A 14,213-nucleotide genomic window follows, 5' to 3' on the forward strand; every position below is an offset into this window, starting at 1 on the left:
AAAGTGCCATGCATGCTCAGAATAAATAAAGAGATGAAAGCTATTGGCCACTGCCCCGTTTATAGTCCCGACGTACGCGTTTTACGTCACCGCGTTCAGAACGATCGGATTTTCCAATAACTTTGTGTGACTGTGTGTATGCGAGACAAGTTTGAGCCAACATCCGTCGGAAAAAATCCATGGATTTTGTTGTCGGAATGTCCGATCAATGTCCGATCGTGTGTACAGGGCAGTAACCTGGATTCACACCATTGCGAATTGGATGTGGGTTGCACCGCATCCAATTCGCATAGCAGGAGATTGTGTCCGACTCTCTATGGAGCCGCTTCACCTATCTCCGCTGTGGCTCTGGAGAGAATTACACAGGAGTCCTGTGCGTCTTTTAGCATACCTCCCAATATTTTGAAATGGGAATGAGGGACACCAACTATCAAACGTATGTAGGCATAGGACACGCCCCCTGCCACACCCCCTTAAAAGGAGAATTAACCCCCCCAAAAAATTTAATGAAATCCACAAAGGCTTTTTTTTTTTACCACTACTGTTCCTTCATATTGGTTTTTAAAATGTACAAATGCAGCAATTTAGAAATCAGGTGAAAGGTTTAGCGCTGGGAAACACTTTTTGAAAAATAAAAAGTGCATTTTATGTACAACTATATAGATCAGAGCAAAATGAGGGACAAATGAAGAGGGACATTGCTCCAAATCAGGGACAGTCCCTCGAAATCAGGGACAGTTGGGAGCTATGCTTTTGGTCCATTACAGGTCCAAATCGGACCTGAAACTGTGAATGGAGACGCCCCGGACCCCCTGCTATGAGCCGCTGTGTGTAAAATCACTAAAAAAAGATTACATAATTGTGTTATTTAATACATTGAGATTTGTGATGTTGTCAATAGATACAATAGATCAATGCCAAATATTGATACAGTGTAATGATGTAAGGGCTTCTTTCTTTACTGTCGGAAAATTCTAATGTCTGTTGCTGTAAGTTGTAACCAAAACAAACTCGGCCGCACCTCTTACATTCACGTGACTCTCTTGCGTCATTCCTTCTATATATATAATGCTGATCTCTGTGACTCATGAATACAGAGCGAGGAGACTGCAGAGCAGGAAGGTAAGACCAGATCTTCTATTTACTCCTTTCCATATTATACATTCACACGTCTCTATGTACTACTAACCTAGATTGTAACCACAGTATAGTCCTTACTTTCTATTAGCAGATCTTTGTACATAGAGCAGAATATAATATATATTTTTTGTAAGTCATTGTGACTTATTGAAATGTTTCCCCCGAGGCCGACTTACTAAAGTCGTAGAACAAGTTCAACTTGTGAATTTCTATCTTTGAGAACGGGGTGAAGCAAAGTGGAAAATTGTTTTCAAAGAATTACAGAATCGCGTGCTCGGAGTTTTCATAAATAAAATGGATTTTTGCCTGCCTATGATTGGACCATTGAACACAACTGGACCTCATTCATTCATCTAAGTCACTTTTCTCTGTATGATGGTCATTGTTGCTTTGCTTACTAAATGAGGTGAAGTTGTACTGACTTCCATCATCCAATCATCTGTAAGAAAAAAAAGCCTTTTTTTAAATTTTTTTTTTTATTTAGGTTTTCTTTGCATAGATTGTTTCACCTCATTCACTAAGATAAATGAGCATTCACTTGGAAAGTGCTCTACTCCTTTAGTAAATCCGGTCCTTGTCTGTCTCTTTTGTGGGCTGTGTTGGCCTCCCTGGCGGTATGATTATTTCAGATTTTAGGTGCTGAAAGAGGTACAATTGTTTTGCATGGAAATTTGGCGTTTTATATTGTAGGCCTGTAATTCTTAGGAATAATTCACTTAAATCTGTCCAAACCAGAGTCTAGTAGACATCCCGGGTATGATAAAGTTTGAAAAATAAAGTCATAAATTATAATATAATAAATAACTATAAATATTTATACCAAATAATAATATAATAATAATAAAAAGTATTCAATAATGTAATTAAATCAAAAACACTGAAATGTTCTCAGTTGCAGAATTGTCACTGTCGTTACTTTTCAGTGTTTGATGACGGATCTCCCCACAAATCACTATCGCTCAATTCTGCGAGTGATTCTAATTTATTATCGCTGTTTTCTAGCTGGTCTAAAACCACTTTTGATGCAAACGGACATTTTTTGGTTGCTATGGACAATCTCCAGTTTCCTGGCAGAAAGAACAGTATTTATAATATAAAACTGCATGCAGGACACTGGACAGACCACTAGGGACAAAGGGGATGTGTAATTATTTGATACAGTACTGTAATCTGTAAGATTACAGTATACTGTATCTATACTGTGTTTTTTACTTTTTGAATTTGGCACCAAACTCCGTCCCCGTGCGTCGCAACGCTCGCAGGGAACGGAGCTCGGCACTGTGAATCGAGCGAGACATGGCGGCTCGCAGATCACAGCGGGGAGACATCGCAGGATCATCTACAATGGATCCTGCGATGCGATCCCGAGTCTGGCTCGGGGTTACCGCTTTTGGTACTAAGAATCCATCCCGAGCCAAACACTTGGGAATACCGCCAGGGGGGTTAATGTTCCAACAATTTTTGAATTCTGAAATGACAGAGATGCTGTCAGCACGGCCGGTGCTAAACTATAGCAAGACCTGCTACTTGCACTCCCCCCCCCTCATAAAGACATGGATGAGCGAGTTTGGGGTGGAGGAACTTGACTGGCCTGCACAGAGTCCTGACCTCAACCCGATAGAACACCTTTGGGATAAATTAAAGCAAAGACTGTGAGCCGGGCCTTCTCATCCAACATCAGTGCCTGACCTCACAAATGCATTGCTGGAAGAGTAGTCAAACATTCCCATAGACACACTCCTAAACCTTGTGGACAGCCTTCCCAGAAGAGTTGTTATAGCTGCAAAGGGTGGGCCAACTCAATATTGAACCCTACAGACTAAGACTGGGATGCCATTAAATATGTGTGTGTAAAGGCAGGCGTCCCAATACTTTTGACAATATAGTGTAGGCTAGTATTCAGGCCCTGTGATTGGCTGCTAGGCAGAATACTGCTTCATGGGAAGGGACACATACTCCTTCATATGCCCAAGCATTGAGTATGTTGGGTTGGCTATGATGGAGGAGGGCTTTGTGGGAGATCACTGGAGAGGTCAGTATCTGTGGGTCAGTTGGAATGCCTGAATTGCTGAAGTGATGGGGTCTTTTTAAAGTAAACATGTACTATTATACTAAAGATCCTGTGTAGGTTATCTCACCTTTCATCTATCATACCCAAAAACAGACCTCAAATGCAGTGTATACCCCCCACTTACCCACTGCCCTAGGTGATTGCCCCCATTGTTCCCCCAGCGCCTTTGCTCAGGGCACTGGACTACATGATGAATGGGAGAGCCAAGTTTATTTTTATGGTTGGAGATATGTGTTTTACTCATAAGTGTTCACAGATGTCCACATTTCTACTGTGAACACACAGGCATTTTCATGTAGAAATCCCATTCATTCCTATGTGTTTGTCTCTTTACAGAACATAAAAAACCCAACAGAGTAATAAAAGACATTTTCATCTGTCCAATGAGAGAAATTACAAAGGAAGCAGAACTCGGACTTGCCATTACTCAGGACACGGCCAAACCCAAACCAGAAGTTCTTCAGGATTTATCAAGATATGGTAAGAACCGGGGAATTGTTGGTTGAGGAAATGTAAAGCTCAGTGGTAGCCCCGGGCTTTTACAGCCTAGACAAAGTCAGGAAAAATAAATAATTACATCTGTAATAGTCTTTATTTTATTTACAACCTAATAATGTCCCTGCACTACCCCAAACTCCCCCACCCTGGTATCCTGCTGAAGATGAGGACCTCTGCCCCTTCTGTATGAGCAATGGACTATCCCTACCAATCTGACACACCCTCTGCACATTGTGCTCCAATCAGCCTGAAGCCTGAACATTGCTGATTGGAGGATAGTATTTGTCACTGTAGAGGGGGGTGTTTTGACCTGCTGGAGGCATACCACTGCTCTCACAGAGGGAGGGGGAGTGTGGGGTAGAAGATCAGGAGTGCTATTAAGTCAAATAAACCTGACCAAGGTTATCTGAGACCTCACTGTCTGTGGTGCCTTATAAATTCAGCATTGTGTTCAGGTCATTACATTTCATCTTCTCAGTTAAATATCACTGTGGTCACGGATACTACAGTGATTGCCGCAATCTTCTGGATCCACTGCTGAGTGGTTGCCCTTCTTCATCATAACCACAGAAGGTCCCTCACTCTATATTGCCACCATTCACAGAACACCATGCATTTTTCAATTAACACAAGGTGTTCCCTGATTTGGATGAGGTGTAGGTCATGATGTCACCGCCCCACCGCTCCACATCATCCAATCAGAGATAGCCTTGTCTTCATTGAAAAAATACAAGTCGTTTTGTGAATGGCAGTGGTGCCTACAAGCAACCCCCTATGGACACTCCGTAAAAGGCACTGGACCTAGAAGATTGTGGCGATCAGGGTAGTAGTTTGACTACTAAAACTTGCCCAATGACCACTCAGGTACTAGATAAACTTATATTGTGCCAATGTAAGTATACAATAAAGATCTAACTGGACAAACGGGAGTCCCAACAGTAGGAGGTGATCATCTTGATGGTGCATTTTCTGAGAAGATACTCACCTCCTACTGTCCTGATTCCCTTTTGTCCGATCTTGTTAAGCCCTGATGAAGTGGGGTCCTCAGAACCCGGGAAATGTGTAGGAATTGAATGTATATTACATCTGGACTTCAACATCTGTCTGGCCTTCTTGTGTCTGTATTTTATAAAATCAATAAAATCCCGACAGAGGATATATATCTTCCTAAATGTAACTAAAAATGTCTTGTTACTGCTGCCTGAGGGCTGTTTAGAGGATTTCCCCACATTTCTGTTCTTTCCGACACCCATAAAATATGAAGGAAGTAGGAAGATTTCTGTCACTTTCACATCAGTCCAAAAAACTAGAAGCGAGTATAAACCTCCTTAATGAGGACAGCTGTGAAAAAGTTGACAGACGCTCTACAAGTCCATTCTTTCTGAAAGAACCCTCCATGTGTGTCTTGTTGTATCACTATAATGTATATCTGAAGTTTGTTTTCTGCTTTGCAGGTACCAAGAAACATATCGGCGAGAGTCTTCTATATATAATATTGACGTTTGCTTTGATCAACATTGTCATTATTGCTGCACTATGGACAGTTTATTCTGTCAGAGGTGAGTCCATGTGAAGGACACTGTTATATATGGGACATCACACAATAACATGGGTTGCTGGGACTAATGTGTGAAAAGCGCTCTAAAATGAAAGTGTTCACATTGCCCATGAAACCATAAAAAAATCTTCTTTTAGGGTTTATTCACATGGGTGGCCAGGGGATGGTAAAAATAGGCAGTTTACTCACAGTTGTGCCACCCATTGACTGTCCCCCATAAGCTGCAATACACATGCAGCTGCAGAAATACCCTATATTGCATTTGGTAGGTACTTGCACTGCCAAGATTTAAATATATATACTATATTACCAAAAGTATTGGGACGCCTGCCTTTACACGGACATGAACTTTAATGGCATCCCAGTCTTAGTCCGTAGGGTTCAATATTGAGTTGGCCCACCCTTTGCAGCTATACCACTTCAACACTTCTGGGAAGGCCGTCCACAAGGTTTAGGAGTGTGTCCATGGGCATGTTTGACCATTCTTCCAGAAGCACATTTCTGAGATCAGGCACTGATGTTGAACGAGAAAGTCTGGATTGCAGTCTCCGCTCTAATTCAACCCAAAGGTGTCCTATCCGGTTGAAGTCAGGCCAGTCAAGTTCCTCCAGCCCAAACTCGCTCATCATCCATGTCTTTATGGACCTTGCTTTGTGCACTGGTGTGCAGTCATGTTGGAATAGGAAGGGGCCATCCCCAAACTGTTCCCACAAAGTTGGGAACATGAAATTGTCCAAAATGTCTTGGTATGCTGATGCCTTAAGAGTCCCCTTTACTGGTACTAAGGGGCCAAACCCAACCCCTGCAAAACAACCCCCCACACCATAATCACCCCTCCACCAAATGATTTGGACCAGTGCACAAAGCAAGGTTCATAAAAACATGGATGAGCGAGTTTGGGGTGGAGGAACTTGACTGTCCTGACCTCAACCAGATAGAACACCTTTGGGATGAATTAGAGCAGAGATTGTGAGCCAGGCCTTCTCGTTCACATCAGTGCCTGACCTCACAAATGAGCTTCTGGAAGAATGGTCAAACATTCCCATAGACACACTCCTAAACCTTGTGGACAGCCTACCCAAAAGAGTTGAAGCTGGTATAGCTGCAAAGGGTGGGCCAACTCAATATTGAACTCTACGAACTAAGACTGGGATGCCATTAAAGTTTGTGTGCATGTAAAGGCAAGTGTCGCAAAACTTTTGACAATATGGTGTATATATATTTGATGATGTATTTGGAAACCAGAAAGAAAAAAGTGTTTTTGTGCACCAATCAGATTATAGTTGTCTTTCCAAATTGATATGAAAAGAAAAGAAAATTTCTACAGACAACACAGCAAAACTTTCCACCTTCATATGTTTACCCCACTAATGCTAGCTGTAAATTGAACTAAGCTTATGTTTGCCCTCTAAGACGTAGCTCATTGATGAAACCACCAGCACCAATATTGTGTGTTTTCCGATTTTAGGGAAGTGCAATGTCTGCCCAGAGGTCATCCTTGAAGCCCCATGTGAAGATGACTGGATCTGGTACAGAAAGAAATGTTATTATTTCTCCAAGAAATATGATGAGTGGCAAAACAGCCAGGACTTCTGTGTCTCCCACAATGCATCACTCGCCCTTATTGATTCCCAGGAAGAGCTGGTGAGTTGATCAGTGTTCATGTCTGTGTGAAAATGGAGGTGAATTCCACCTCTCCAGCGCTCCTTCTTCCTTGTCCCCCACTGCAAAATTGTTCTTCTGGGGGGAGAAAATGTGACCTCCCCTATGATGGGTTCCTCTGGGTATAGAAGAAGATGTAACCTCCTCCCATGATGGGTTCTTCTGGGTGTGGGGGAGGATGTGACCTCCTCTCATGCTGGATTCCTCTGGGTACAGGAGAAGATGTGACCTCCTCCCATGATAGGTTCTTCGTGGGGATGGGGGAGGTTGTGACCTCCTCCCATGCTGGGTATGAGAGAGAATGTAACCTCTTCCCATGAAGGGTTCTTCTGAGTATTGGGGGAAAATGTTACCTCTTCCAGTAATGGGTTCTTCTGGTTATGGGGCCGATGTGGCTTCTTCCCATGATAGGTTCTTCTGGTTATGGGGGAGGATGTGGCTTTTTCCCATAATGTGTTCTTCTGAGCATGGGGAAGCATGTGTCCTCTTCCCATTATGAGTTCTGCTGGGTATAGGGGAAAATGCGACCTCCTCTCATGATGGGTTCTTAAAGTTATGGGGGAGAATGTGACCTCTTCCCATTATGAGTTCTGCTGGGTATGGGGGAAAATGCAACTGCCTCTCATGATGGGTTCTTAAAGGTATGGGGAAAGACGTGACTTCTTTCCATGATGGTTTCTTCTCTGTATGGGGGAGGATTTGGCCTCCTCTGATGATGTGGTGTTCAGATCCTTATTTACAGTATTACACGAAGCATAAACAAATGAATGCATTTTGTTTTTAGCATAGTATAGTTCTTCTTTCAAAAGGCCTTCAGGTCCCGGTTGTTGAAATAAATTGGTCGGCCATCTTTGTCATTAGTACATGTGTACATCACAGGGACCATCATTTTTGGATTTCCAGGATAAAACACTTAAACCTGCTTCCTATCAATGGACTTCTGCCATGGTAGTTATACATACAGTCAGCTGGTTCCACACTGATCATGTCCAATTGCTGCATTGCTTGGTGTCACTTGAATATTAAAAGTTATTGGGAGCAAGTTGGAGAAACTGGACTGTGGCCAATCACCCTGTAGTTTGGGCATTTAACTGGGTGTAGTAAAGAATCCAATCAAATTGGTCCTCAACGATTGTCCCAGGACACAAATGCATCACACCCAGCCAGCTTGTGTTATTAGTCCTAACATTTACTTAAATTTTTCCCCACCAGGAGTTTCTTCAACGATTCAAAGGCTCATCAGATCACTGGATTGGTCTGAAGAGAGAAGATAATGGGGGGCTCTGGATGTGGACAAATGGATCAGTATTTAATGACACGTAAGTCTCTTTCGTTTCTATGAAAAGGAAACTTTGCTGGAGTTGGGTCAATATTATTTAAAATTATTTCAATAATTTTTAAATTCTTCAACTAATATTATATACAGTATCCTTTATACTGTACATAACTATATACTATATTCAAAAGTATTGGGATGCCTTTGCATCTATAACAGCTTCAACTCTTCTGGGGATTGTGTCTATGGGTGTGTTTGACCACTTGGGAGTTTGGGGTGGAGGAACCTGACTGGCCTGCACAGAGTCCAGACCTCAACCCAATAGAACACCTTGGGATGAATTAGCAGTGTGTCTATGGGAATGTTTGACCATCTGTGAGCCAGGGCTTGTCGTCCAACATGAGTGCCTGACTTCACAAATGCGCTTCTGGAAGATGGTCAAACATTCCCATAGACACACTGCTAAATCTTGTGGACAGCCTTCCCAGAAGAATTGTAGCTGTATATATATATATATATATATATATATATATATATATATATATATATATACACTATATGTGTTTTTTTTTTTTTTTTACAACTGAACATTTATAGAGACCCTATCACCTTTCCTATTCCAGGATAATGACATGGTCTTCTTTAAAGTCTTTGACCCAATTATACCTAGTCCTTCCAGGTATGGGAGGATGTGACCTCTCCTCACTATGCAGTGTTCAGACCTAGTAGCCAATTGCTGGCACTAAACAAAGTGACAAGCGAGGTCACAGGTCCCCTGTAACGCCGGGTTAACTTATGACACCAGAGCATTCTGTCAAAGAGCATTCTTAGTTTTCCAAACAGCTTACCAGAAACTGCTTGCTTTCAGACAGTTTGTAATTGAATCATTCAGTTCAGCATAGGGGTAAGTCACCCTTTCTGACTTTTACAACTGCTTGTATGTAATTTGATCTTGAGTCATGTAAATCAGAGCCTTTTTTCAGCAAAGCAGTAAAGGTTAGTCTGGTAAATATGAAAAAGCTCCCAGTGCTCCACCTACAGGCTGGAAACAATTGTATGAGAAATATTAAAATGCAGTATTTAATTTTTACCTTACTAAAAATAATAATTTTACACAATAATTATATAAAGAAGATTGGGGTTTTGCTTGACCCCAGCAGGTAAATGGGGAGGGTGGGACATCAATGGTAATTATGTGATGATTATCCTCTCTAAAGTGCCCCGGTTATTTGGCCCTGAAAGACCACAGTACCGGGTCACTTTGGGTTGGATGAAGAAGTGGCTCTTGACTTGGATAGATTTGGCTATACACAGCATGATGTGGTTTTGGCCGTGGGTTTGCTGATACTCCACCCATGTACATTATCACATGACATAGTAAGAGTCATAGAAAGTGTATTTATAGCCAATGTGGGGGCAGTGTGAAGTTCCCCTTTACCACCTCTTTCATGTTTGGTTCTTGTTTTGCTATTTATACTCTTTGACCCATAATATTTCTGTTTAAAACGTAGATTTTTTTTTTTTTGCCAATTTTTTGGAATGCATACTAAGTTGACATATTTATGAATTAAATCTTTTAAAAAGTAAAATAATTGAGCTATTCAGTAAACATTTGTATGGCAAAATTCTCACCAGATGTCTTGGATCTCCTCCAGGTTCCACATAGATGGGGTGTCCCCATGCGTGTTCCTAAATCGGGAGCGGGTCTCCAGCGCTGCCTGTTACTCCGATCGATATTATATTTGTAACAAGCCAGACCGGAAAATCGAAAGGTGGCGATTGGCTGGAGGCTTGGTGCAATTCAAAGAACAACTGGCCAAGGGGCAATTCTCTTCTTGAGCTTCTGGATATCTGGTGATCGAGTAAGAAGACTTCCTCCAGGACCACACGCCTAAAAATTGAGCACATTTATTGATCATTAAAAGAAATTTGGATGGCCCACTCTCATAATGATGGACACAATTGCAGTTTCTGGTTTTCGCCGATGATCCTTTCAATTGCCAACTAGATGTGGATCTTAAGCAGGCTGAAGAATTTTTATTCACCGATGTTTGTATTGCCTAATATTCTTACTTGACCATTGACATCCATACTGGATTATTGTACGTGTTGGAACTTTCCACCTCTTGCAAAAACTTTGCTTGTGTTACTCAGTGCTTATCGCACCTGGACTGCTCAGTCAACTCAGTGAAGATCAACTTTTATTTGATCAACTTCTACTTTTGCTTAAAAGTTATCTTTATTTTGTATATTGTTTTTTATGCTTTCAAAGCTGGATCCTTTGATAAATATTTATTACCGTAGAATTTTTTTTTTGAGATGACAATTTTCATGCTACTTTAAACAGACAATTATTTTGTATTGGCAGTAACAGATATATCACTTATAGATAATAAAACTAGTTAAAGCAGAACTCCATCTTCTACATCTCCCCAGTCCCTTAAACCTGCCTCCCCTCCCCCCAGGTGTTTTAAATTTAGAAAAAAAACCTGCATATCTTTGTCTTGCAGTCTTCTAGCTGGTCTGATATTATCAGTATTAATTCTTCCTCTGGTGGTGTGTGTGGGGGGGTGGTGGTGGTGGTGGTGGTGGGGGGAGGGGGGGTGCTGGTGGGAGGGGTATATTCGTTTAGCACTGTCGCTCACACATTAGAAAAACAAATTCTACTTTACAGTAAACATGTAGATTCTTCTTAAGCTATGTAATGTGGATCCTTTGCCAAGGTCAACCAGCCGAGAACACCAGATATATGCAGCTGCTCACAGGATTGCCACACAGTTACTCTATCCCTGTGAGCTACGCTGCACTGAAGAGACCCAATAAGGTTGAAATATTTGTGTGTTTCTACTTTTTTTTTCAGTATTATGTATTTTCTTTGGAGTTTCCATTTTTTTTATGCAAAAAAAGAAAAAAGGACCTGAATGTCTAAAGTGGTATAGGGGTTCAGCAAAACATTTAAAAGAAAATAATGAAAATGGCGGCCGATTGTGTCATCAGTCTGCATTTGGGTTAAAGTTGTCATTCACATTAGTTGGGTCCTGGATTGTCCCCCCTCACCGCCTTCTAAAGACCTCCAGTGGGTGAAATCTCATTGGTCAGCTTGGTGCGGCTACTCATCCAGCCACCCATATACACTTAGGTACAATGTATGTTCCCCTTTCCAAATGACTTCCTCCAAAAGATTGCTAGTGAAATCCTGTTGCTTTTTTGCACTATGTATTAATTTATTATTAAATTATTTATTTAAAGAACACTAATAAAATCTTTTTAAAACTATTTGAGCTGTCCTGAGTATTGTTTCAATGTTTCAATATTTAAAGTGTATCTAAACCAAAAAAACAAAACGATACATAGTGCAGCTTACCGGTCCTTAGATGTTATGGCTCCATTAGGTTCACTTCACACCATACAGATGTGACCAAACGTGTGGGCGCGTTCCTGTGCGTCTCATGTAGGACAGCCCGTTCATTTTAATGTGCTGCCCTACTCCCGGGAAACGCAGAAAATAAGTCCCCGACTCTTTTGTAAGATCACTGTACCCAACCGCACGGTGCTACAGCAGATATGTGGGGCCCCATTAACAGTTAACCGCTTCCCACCTGTGCTATAGCCAAAAGACGGGTACAGAATGGACTTACAATGCCAGGAAGGCATGTGGCGGACTTGGCTGACCACAGATTGGGGTCAAGGGTCAATGACAGCGGCCCTTTACCACGTGATCAGCTGTCAGCCAATGACAGCTAATCACAGGATGTAAACAGAGGCCGGTCATCTGTTTTTTTTTCCCTCACACTGACAGCATGAGGAGAAGACAAGAAAACTGATAACTGTTAAAGGGACATCAGTCTCAACATTGCCCACCAGTGCCACCTATCAGTGCCCACCAGTACTGCTAATCAGTGCCCACCAGTGCCACCCATCAGTGCCCACCAGTACTGCTAATCAGTGCCCACCAGTGCCACCCATCAGTGCCCATCAGTGCCCACCAGTACTGCTAATCAGTGTCCACCAGTGCCACCTATCAGAGCCTTATCATCAATGTCACCTACCAGTGCTGCCTACCAGTGCCTATCAGTGCCACCCATCAGTGCCACCTATCAGTGCCCATCAATGCCACCCATCAGTGCCACCTATCAGTGTAGCCTCATCAGTGCCACCTATCAGTGCCATCTCATCAGCGCACATCAGCGAAGGAGAAAAATTACCTGTTTGCAAAATTTTAGAACAAACTATAAAAAAAAAAGTTTTTTATTTTCCAAATTTTCTGTCTTTTTTCGTTTTATTAAAAAATAAAATCCCCAGAGGTGATTAAATACCACCAAAAGAAAGCTCTATTTGTGTTAAAAAATGATACAAATTTCATATGAGTACAGTGTTACATGACCGCGCAATTGTCATTCAAAGTGTGACAGCGCTAAAAAGCTGAAAATTGTCCTGGGCAGGAAGGGGGTGAAAGTGGGCAAGTAACAGGCAGTAGGCAAGTAGTTAATGGCACCGCCCATCTGCTAAAAGACAACACGTTTTTGGTTGTGTCGGGAACGCGCACAATTTTGCACGTGTTCCCTACAGACAGCGTGCCTAAGGCTAAATTCACATGGGCAGCTGGGGTGGTAAAAACAGGCTGTGGATCCCCATTTTTACTCCCCCCTCCTTGCCTACCAACAAGCAGACATGGCAGCTGCTTAATGCTCTTTATATTTTCACAGCCATAATGCTTCAGTTCATACAATTATTGCGATTATTCTACCAAAAATATGTAGAATACATATCGGCCTAAACTGAGAAAAAAAAATATTTTTTTATACATTTTTGGGGGATATTTATTATAGCAAAAAGTGAAAAATATTGTGTTTTTTTTAATAAAATTGTCGCTCTTTTTTTATTTATAGCGCAAAAAATAAAAACCGCAGAGGTGATCAAATACCACCAAAAGAAAGCTCTATTTGTGGGAAAAAAAAGACGTTAATTTAGTTTGTGTACAACGTCGCACTCCGCGCAATTGTCAGTTAAAGCGACGCAGTGCCGAATCGCAAAAAAATGGTCCGGTCATTCAGCGACCAAATCTTCCGGCGCTGAAGTGGTTAATATATTTATAAATGATATAGGGTCTGGGAATAAAAGTACCATTTCAGCCGGTACTGAAGTGGTTAAGAATAAAAGTGATCGGGCGATGCCCTGAGATCGATGTGTTGACATTGATCCTGCCAGACCACATCCCCCACCAGCCGGTGAGTTGGATTGCAGCAGCCGGTGTGAACCGATCCTAAAAGGCCATTTCATGGTGACTTTGCAGTGCAATCCTATGTAACAATGGTGTCACCTTCTAACAAGCTTAGATTCCATGACTCGGCATACCTTGAGAGATACCTGTATTTCAAATACCTCTAAAAGTTTACTAATTTCCTGTTGACTATGTGATATAATGCAATCTTATGTAACAAGGTACAACATTCTATCACATGTATGTGGCCATACATGTTACAATCTGATGAAAGCGCTATTAAACCCAAAATCAAACATTTATTATATAACAAACTTACCAATTCTTATGCCGCATACACACGAACGGACTTTTCAGCAGACTTGGCCTGACGGTATTTCCGCCGGACTTTCCGCCGGACTACCGCCGGACTTTTTAACGGACGGACTTGCCTACACACGACCGGACTTTCCGGCAGCCTAGGTGCACCCGTCTTTCCGACGGACTTTCGCCGGAGTTACGGCGGACTTTCAGAATGAACGGACTTGCCCACACACGGACAAGTCCGTTCATTTTGAACGTGACTCGGGTACGACGGGACTAGAAAAGGAAGTCAATCTCGCTGCTTATATCGGCGAGATTGACACCTTGCAAGCCCCGTCGTGGGGCATCCCAGGCCCTTAGGTTTGGCATGGTTTTTAAGGGGAACCCCCTACGACGAAAAATCCGCGTGGGGTCCCCCCCAAAATCCATACCAGACCCCGATCCGAGCACGCAGCCCGGCCGCTCAGGAAAGGGGATGGGGATG

General features: G+C 42.2%; 2 protein-coding genes across 2 annotated transcripts in view; both read left to right on the forward strand.

The window, feature by feature from the left end:
* LOC141105620 (C-type lectin domain family 2 member B-like) overlaps window positions 1–14,213 on the forward strand; it is a 108,714-nt gene that overhangs the window by 34,163 nt on the left and 60,338 nt on the right. The window lies entirely within an intron of this gene.
* LOC141105621 (C-type lectin domain family 2 member B-like) lies at window positions 1,094–10,618 on the forward strand. Its single transcript, XM_073595577.1, has 6 exons — window positions 1,094–1,122; window positions 3,548–3,691; window positions 5,164–5,268; window positions 6,736–6,911; window positions 8,142–8,248; window positions 9,861–10,618. The coding sequence occupies exons 2-6, from the start codon at window positions 3,595–3,597 to the stop codon at window positions 10,042–10,044; spliced, it is 669 nt and encodes a 222-aa protein (XP_073451678.1). The 5' UTR covers window positions 1,094–1,122; window positions 3,548–3,594; the 3' UTR covers window positions 10,045–10,618.

The sequence above is a fragment of the Aquarana catesbeiana genome, linkage group LG08 (genome assembly GCF_042186555.1).
Source record: "Aquarana catesbeiana isolate 2022-GZ linkage group LG08, ASM4218655v1, whole genome shotgun sequence".
NCBI classification, from domain to species: domain Eukaryota; kingdom Metazoa; phylum Chordata; class Amphibia; order Anura; family Ranidae; genus Aquarana; species Aquarana catesbeiana.

Coding starts and splice junctions, on each gene's coding strand:
- LOC141105621 (XM_073595577.1), top strand. CDS start 3,595: ATGAGAGAAATTACAAAGGAAGCAGAACTCGGACTTGCCATTACTCAG. Junction 5,269..6,735: donor GACAGTTTATTCTGTCAGAG/GTGAGTCCATGT, acceptor TTCCGATTTTAG/GGAAGTGCAATGTCTGCCCA. Junction 6,912..8,141: donor TTGATTCCCAGGAAGAGCTG/GTGAGTTGATCA, acceptor TTTCCCCACCAG/GAGTTTCTTCAACGATTCAA.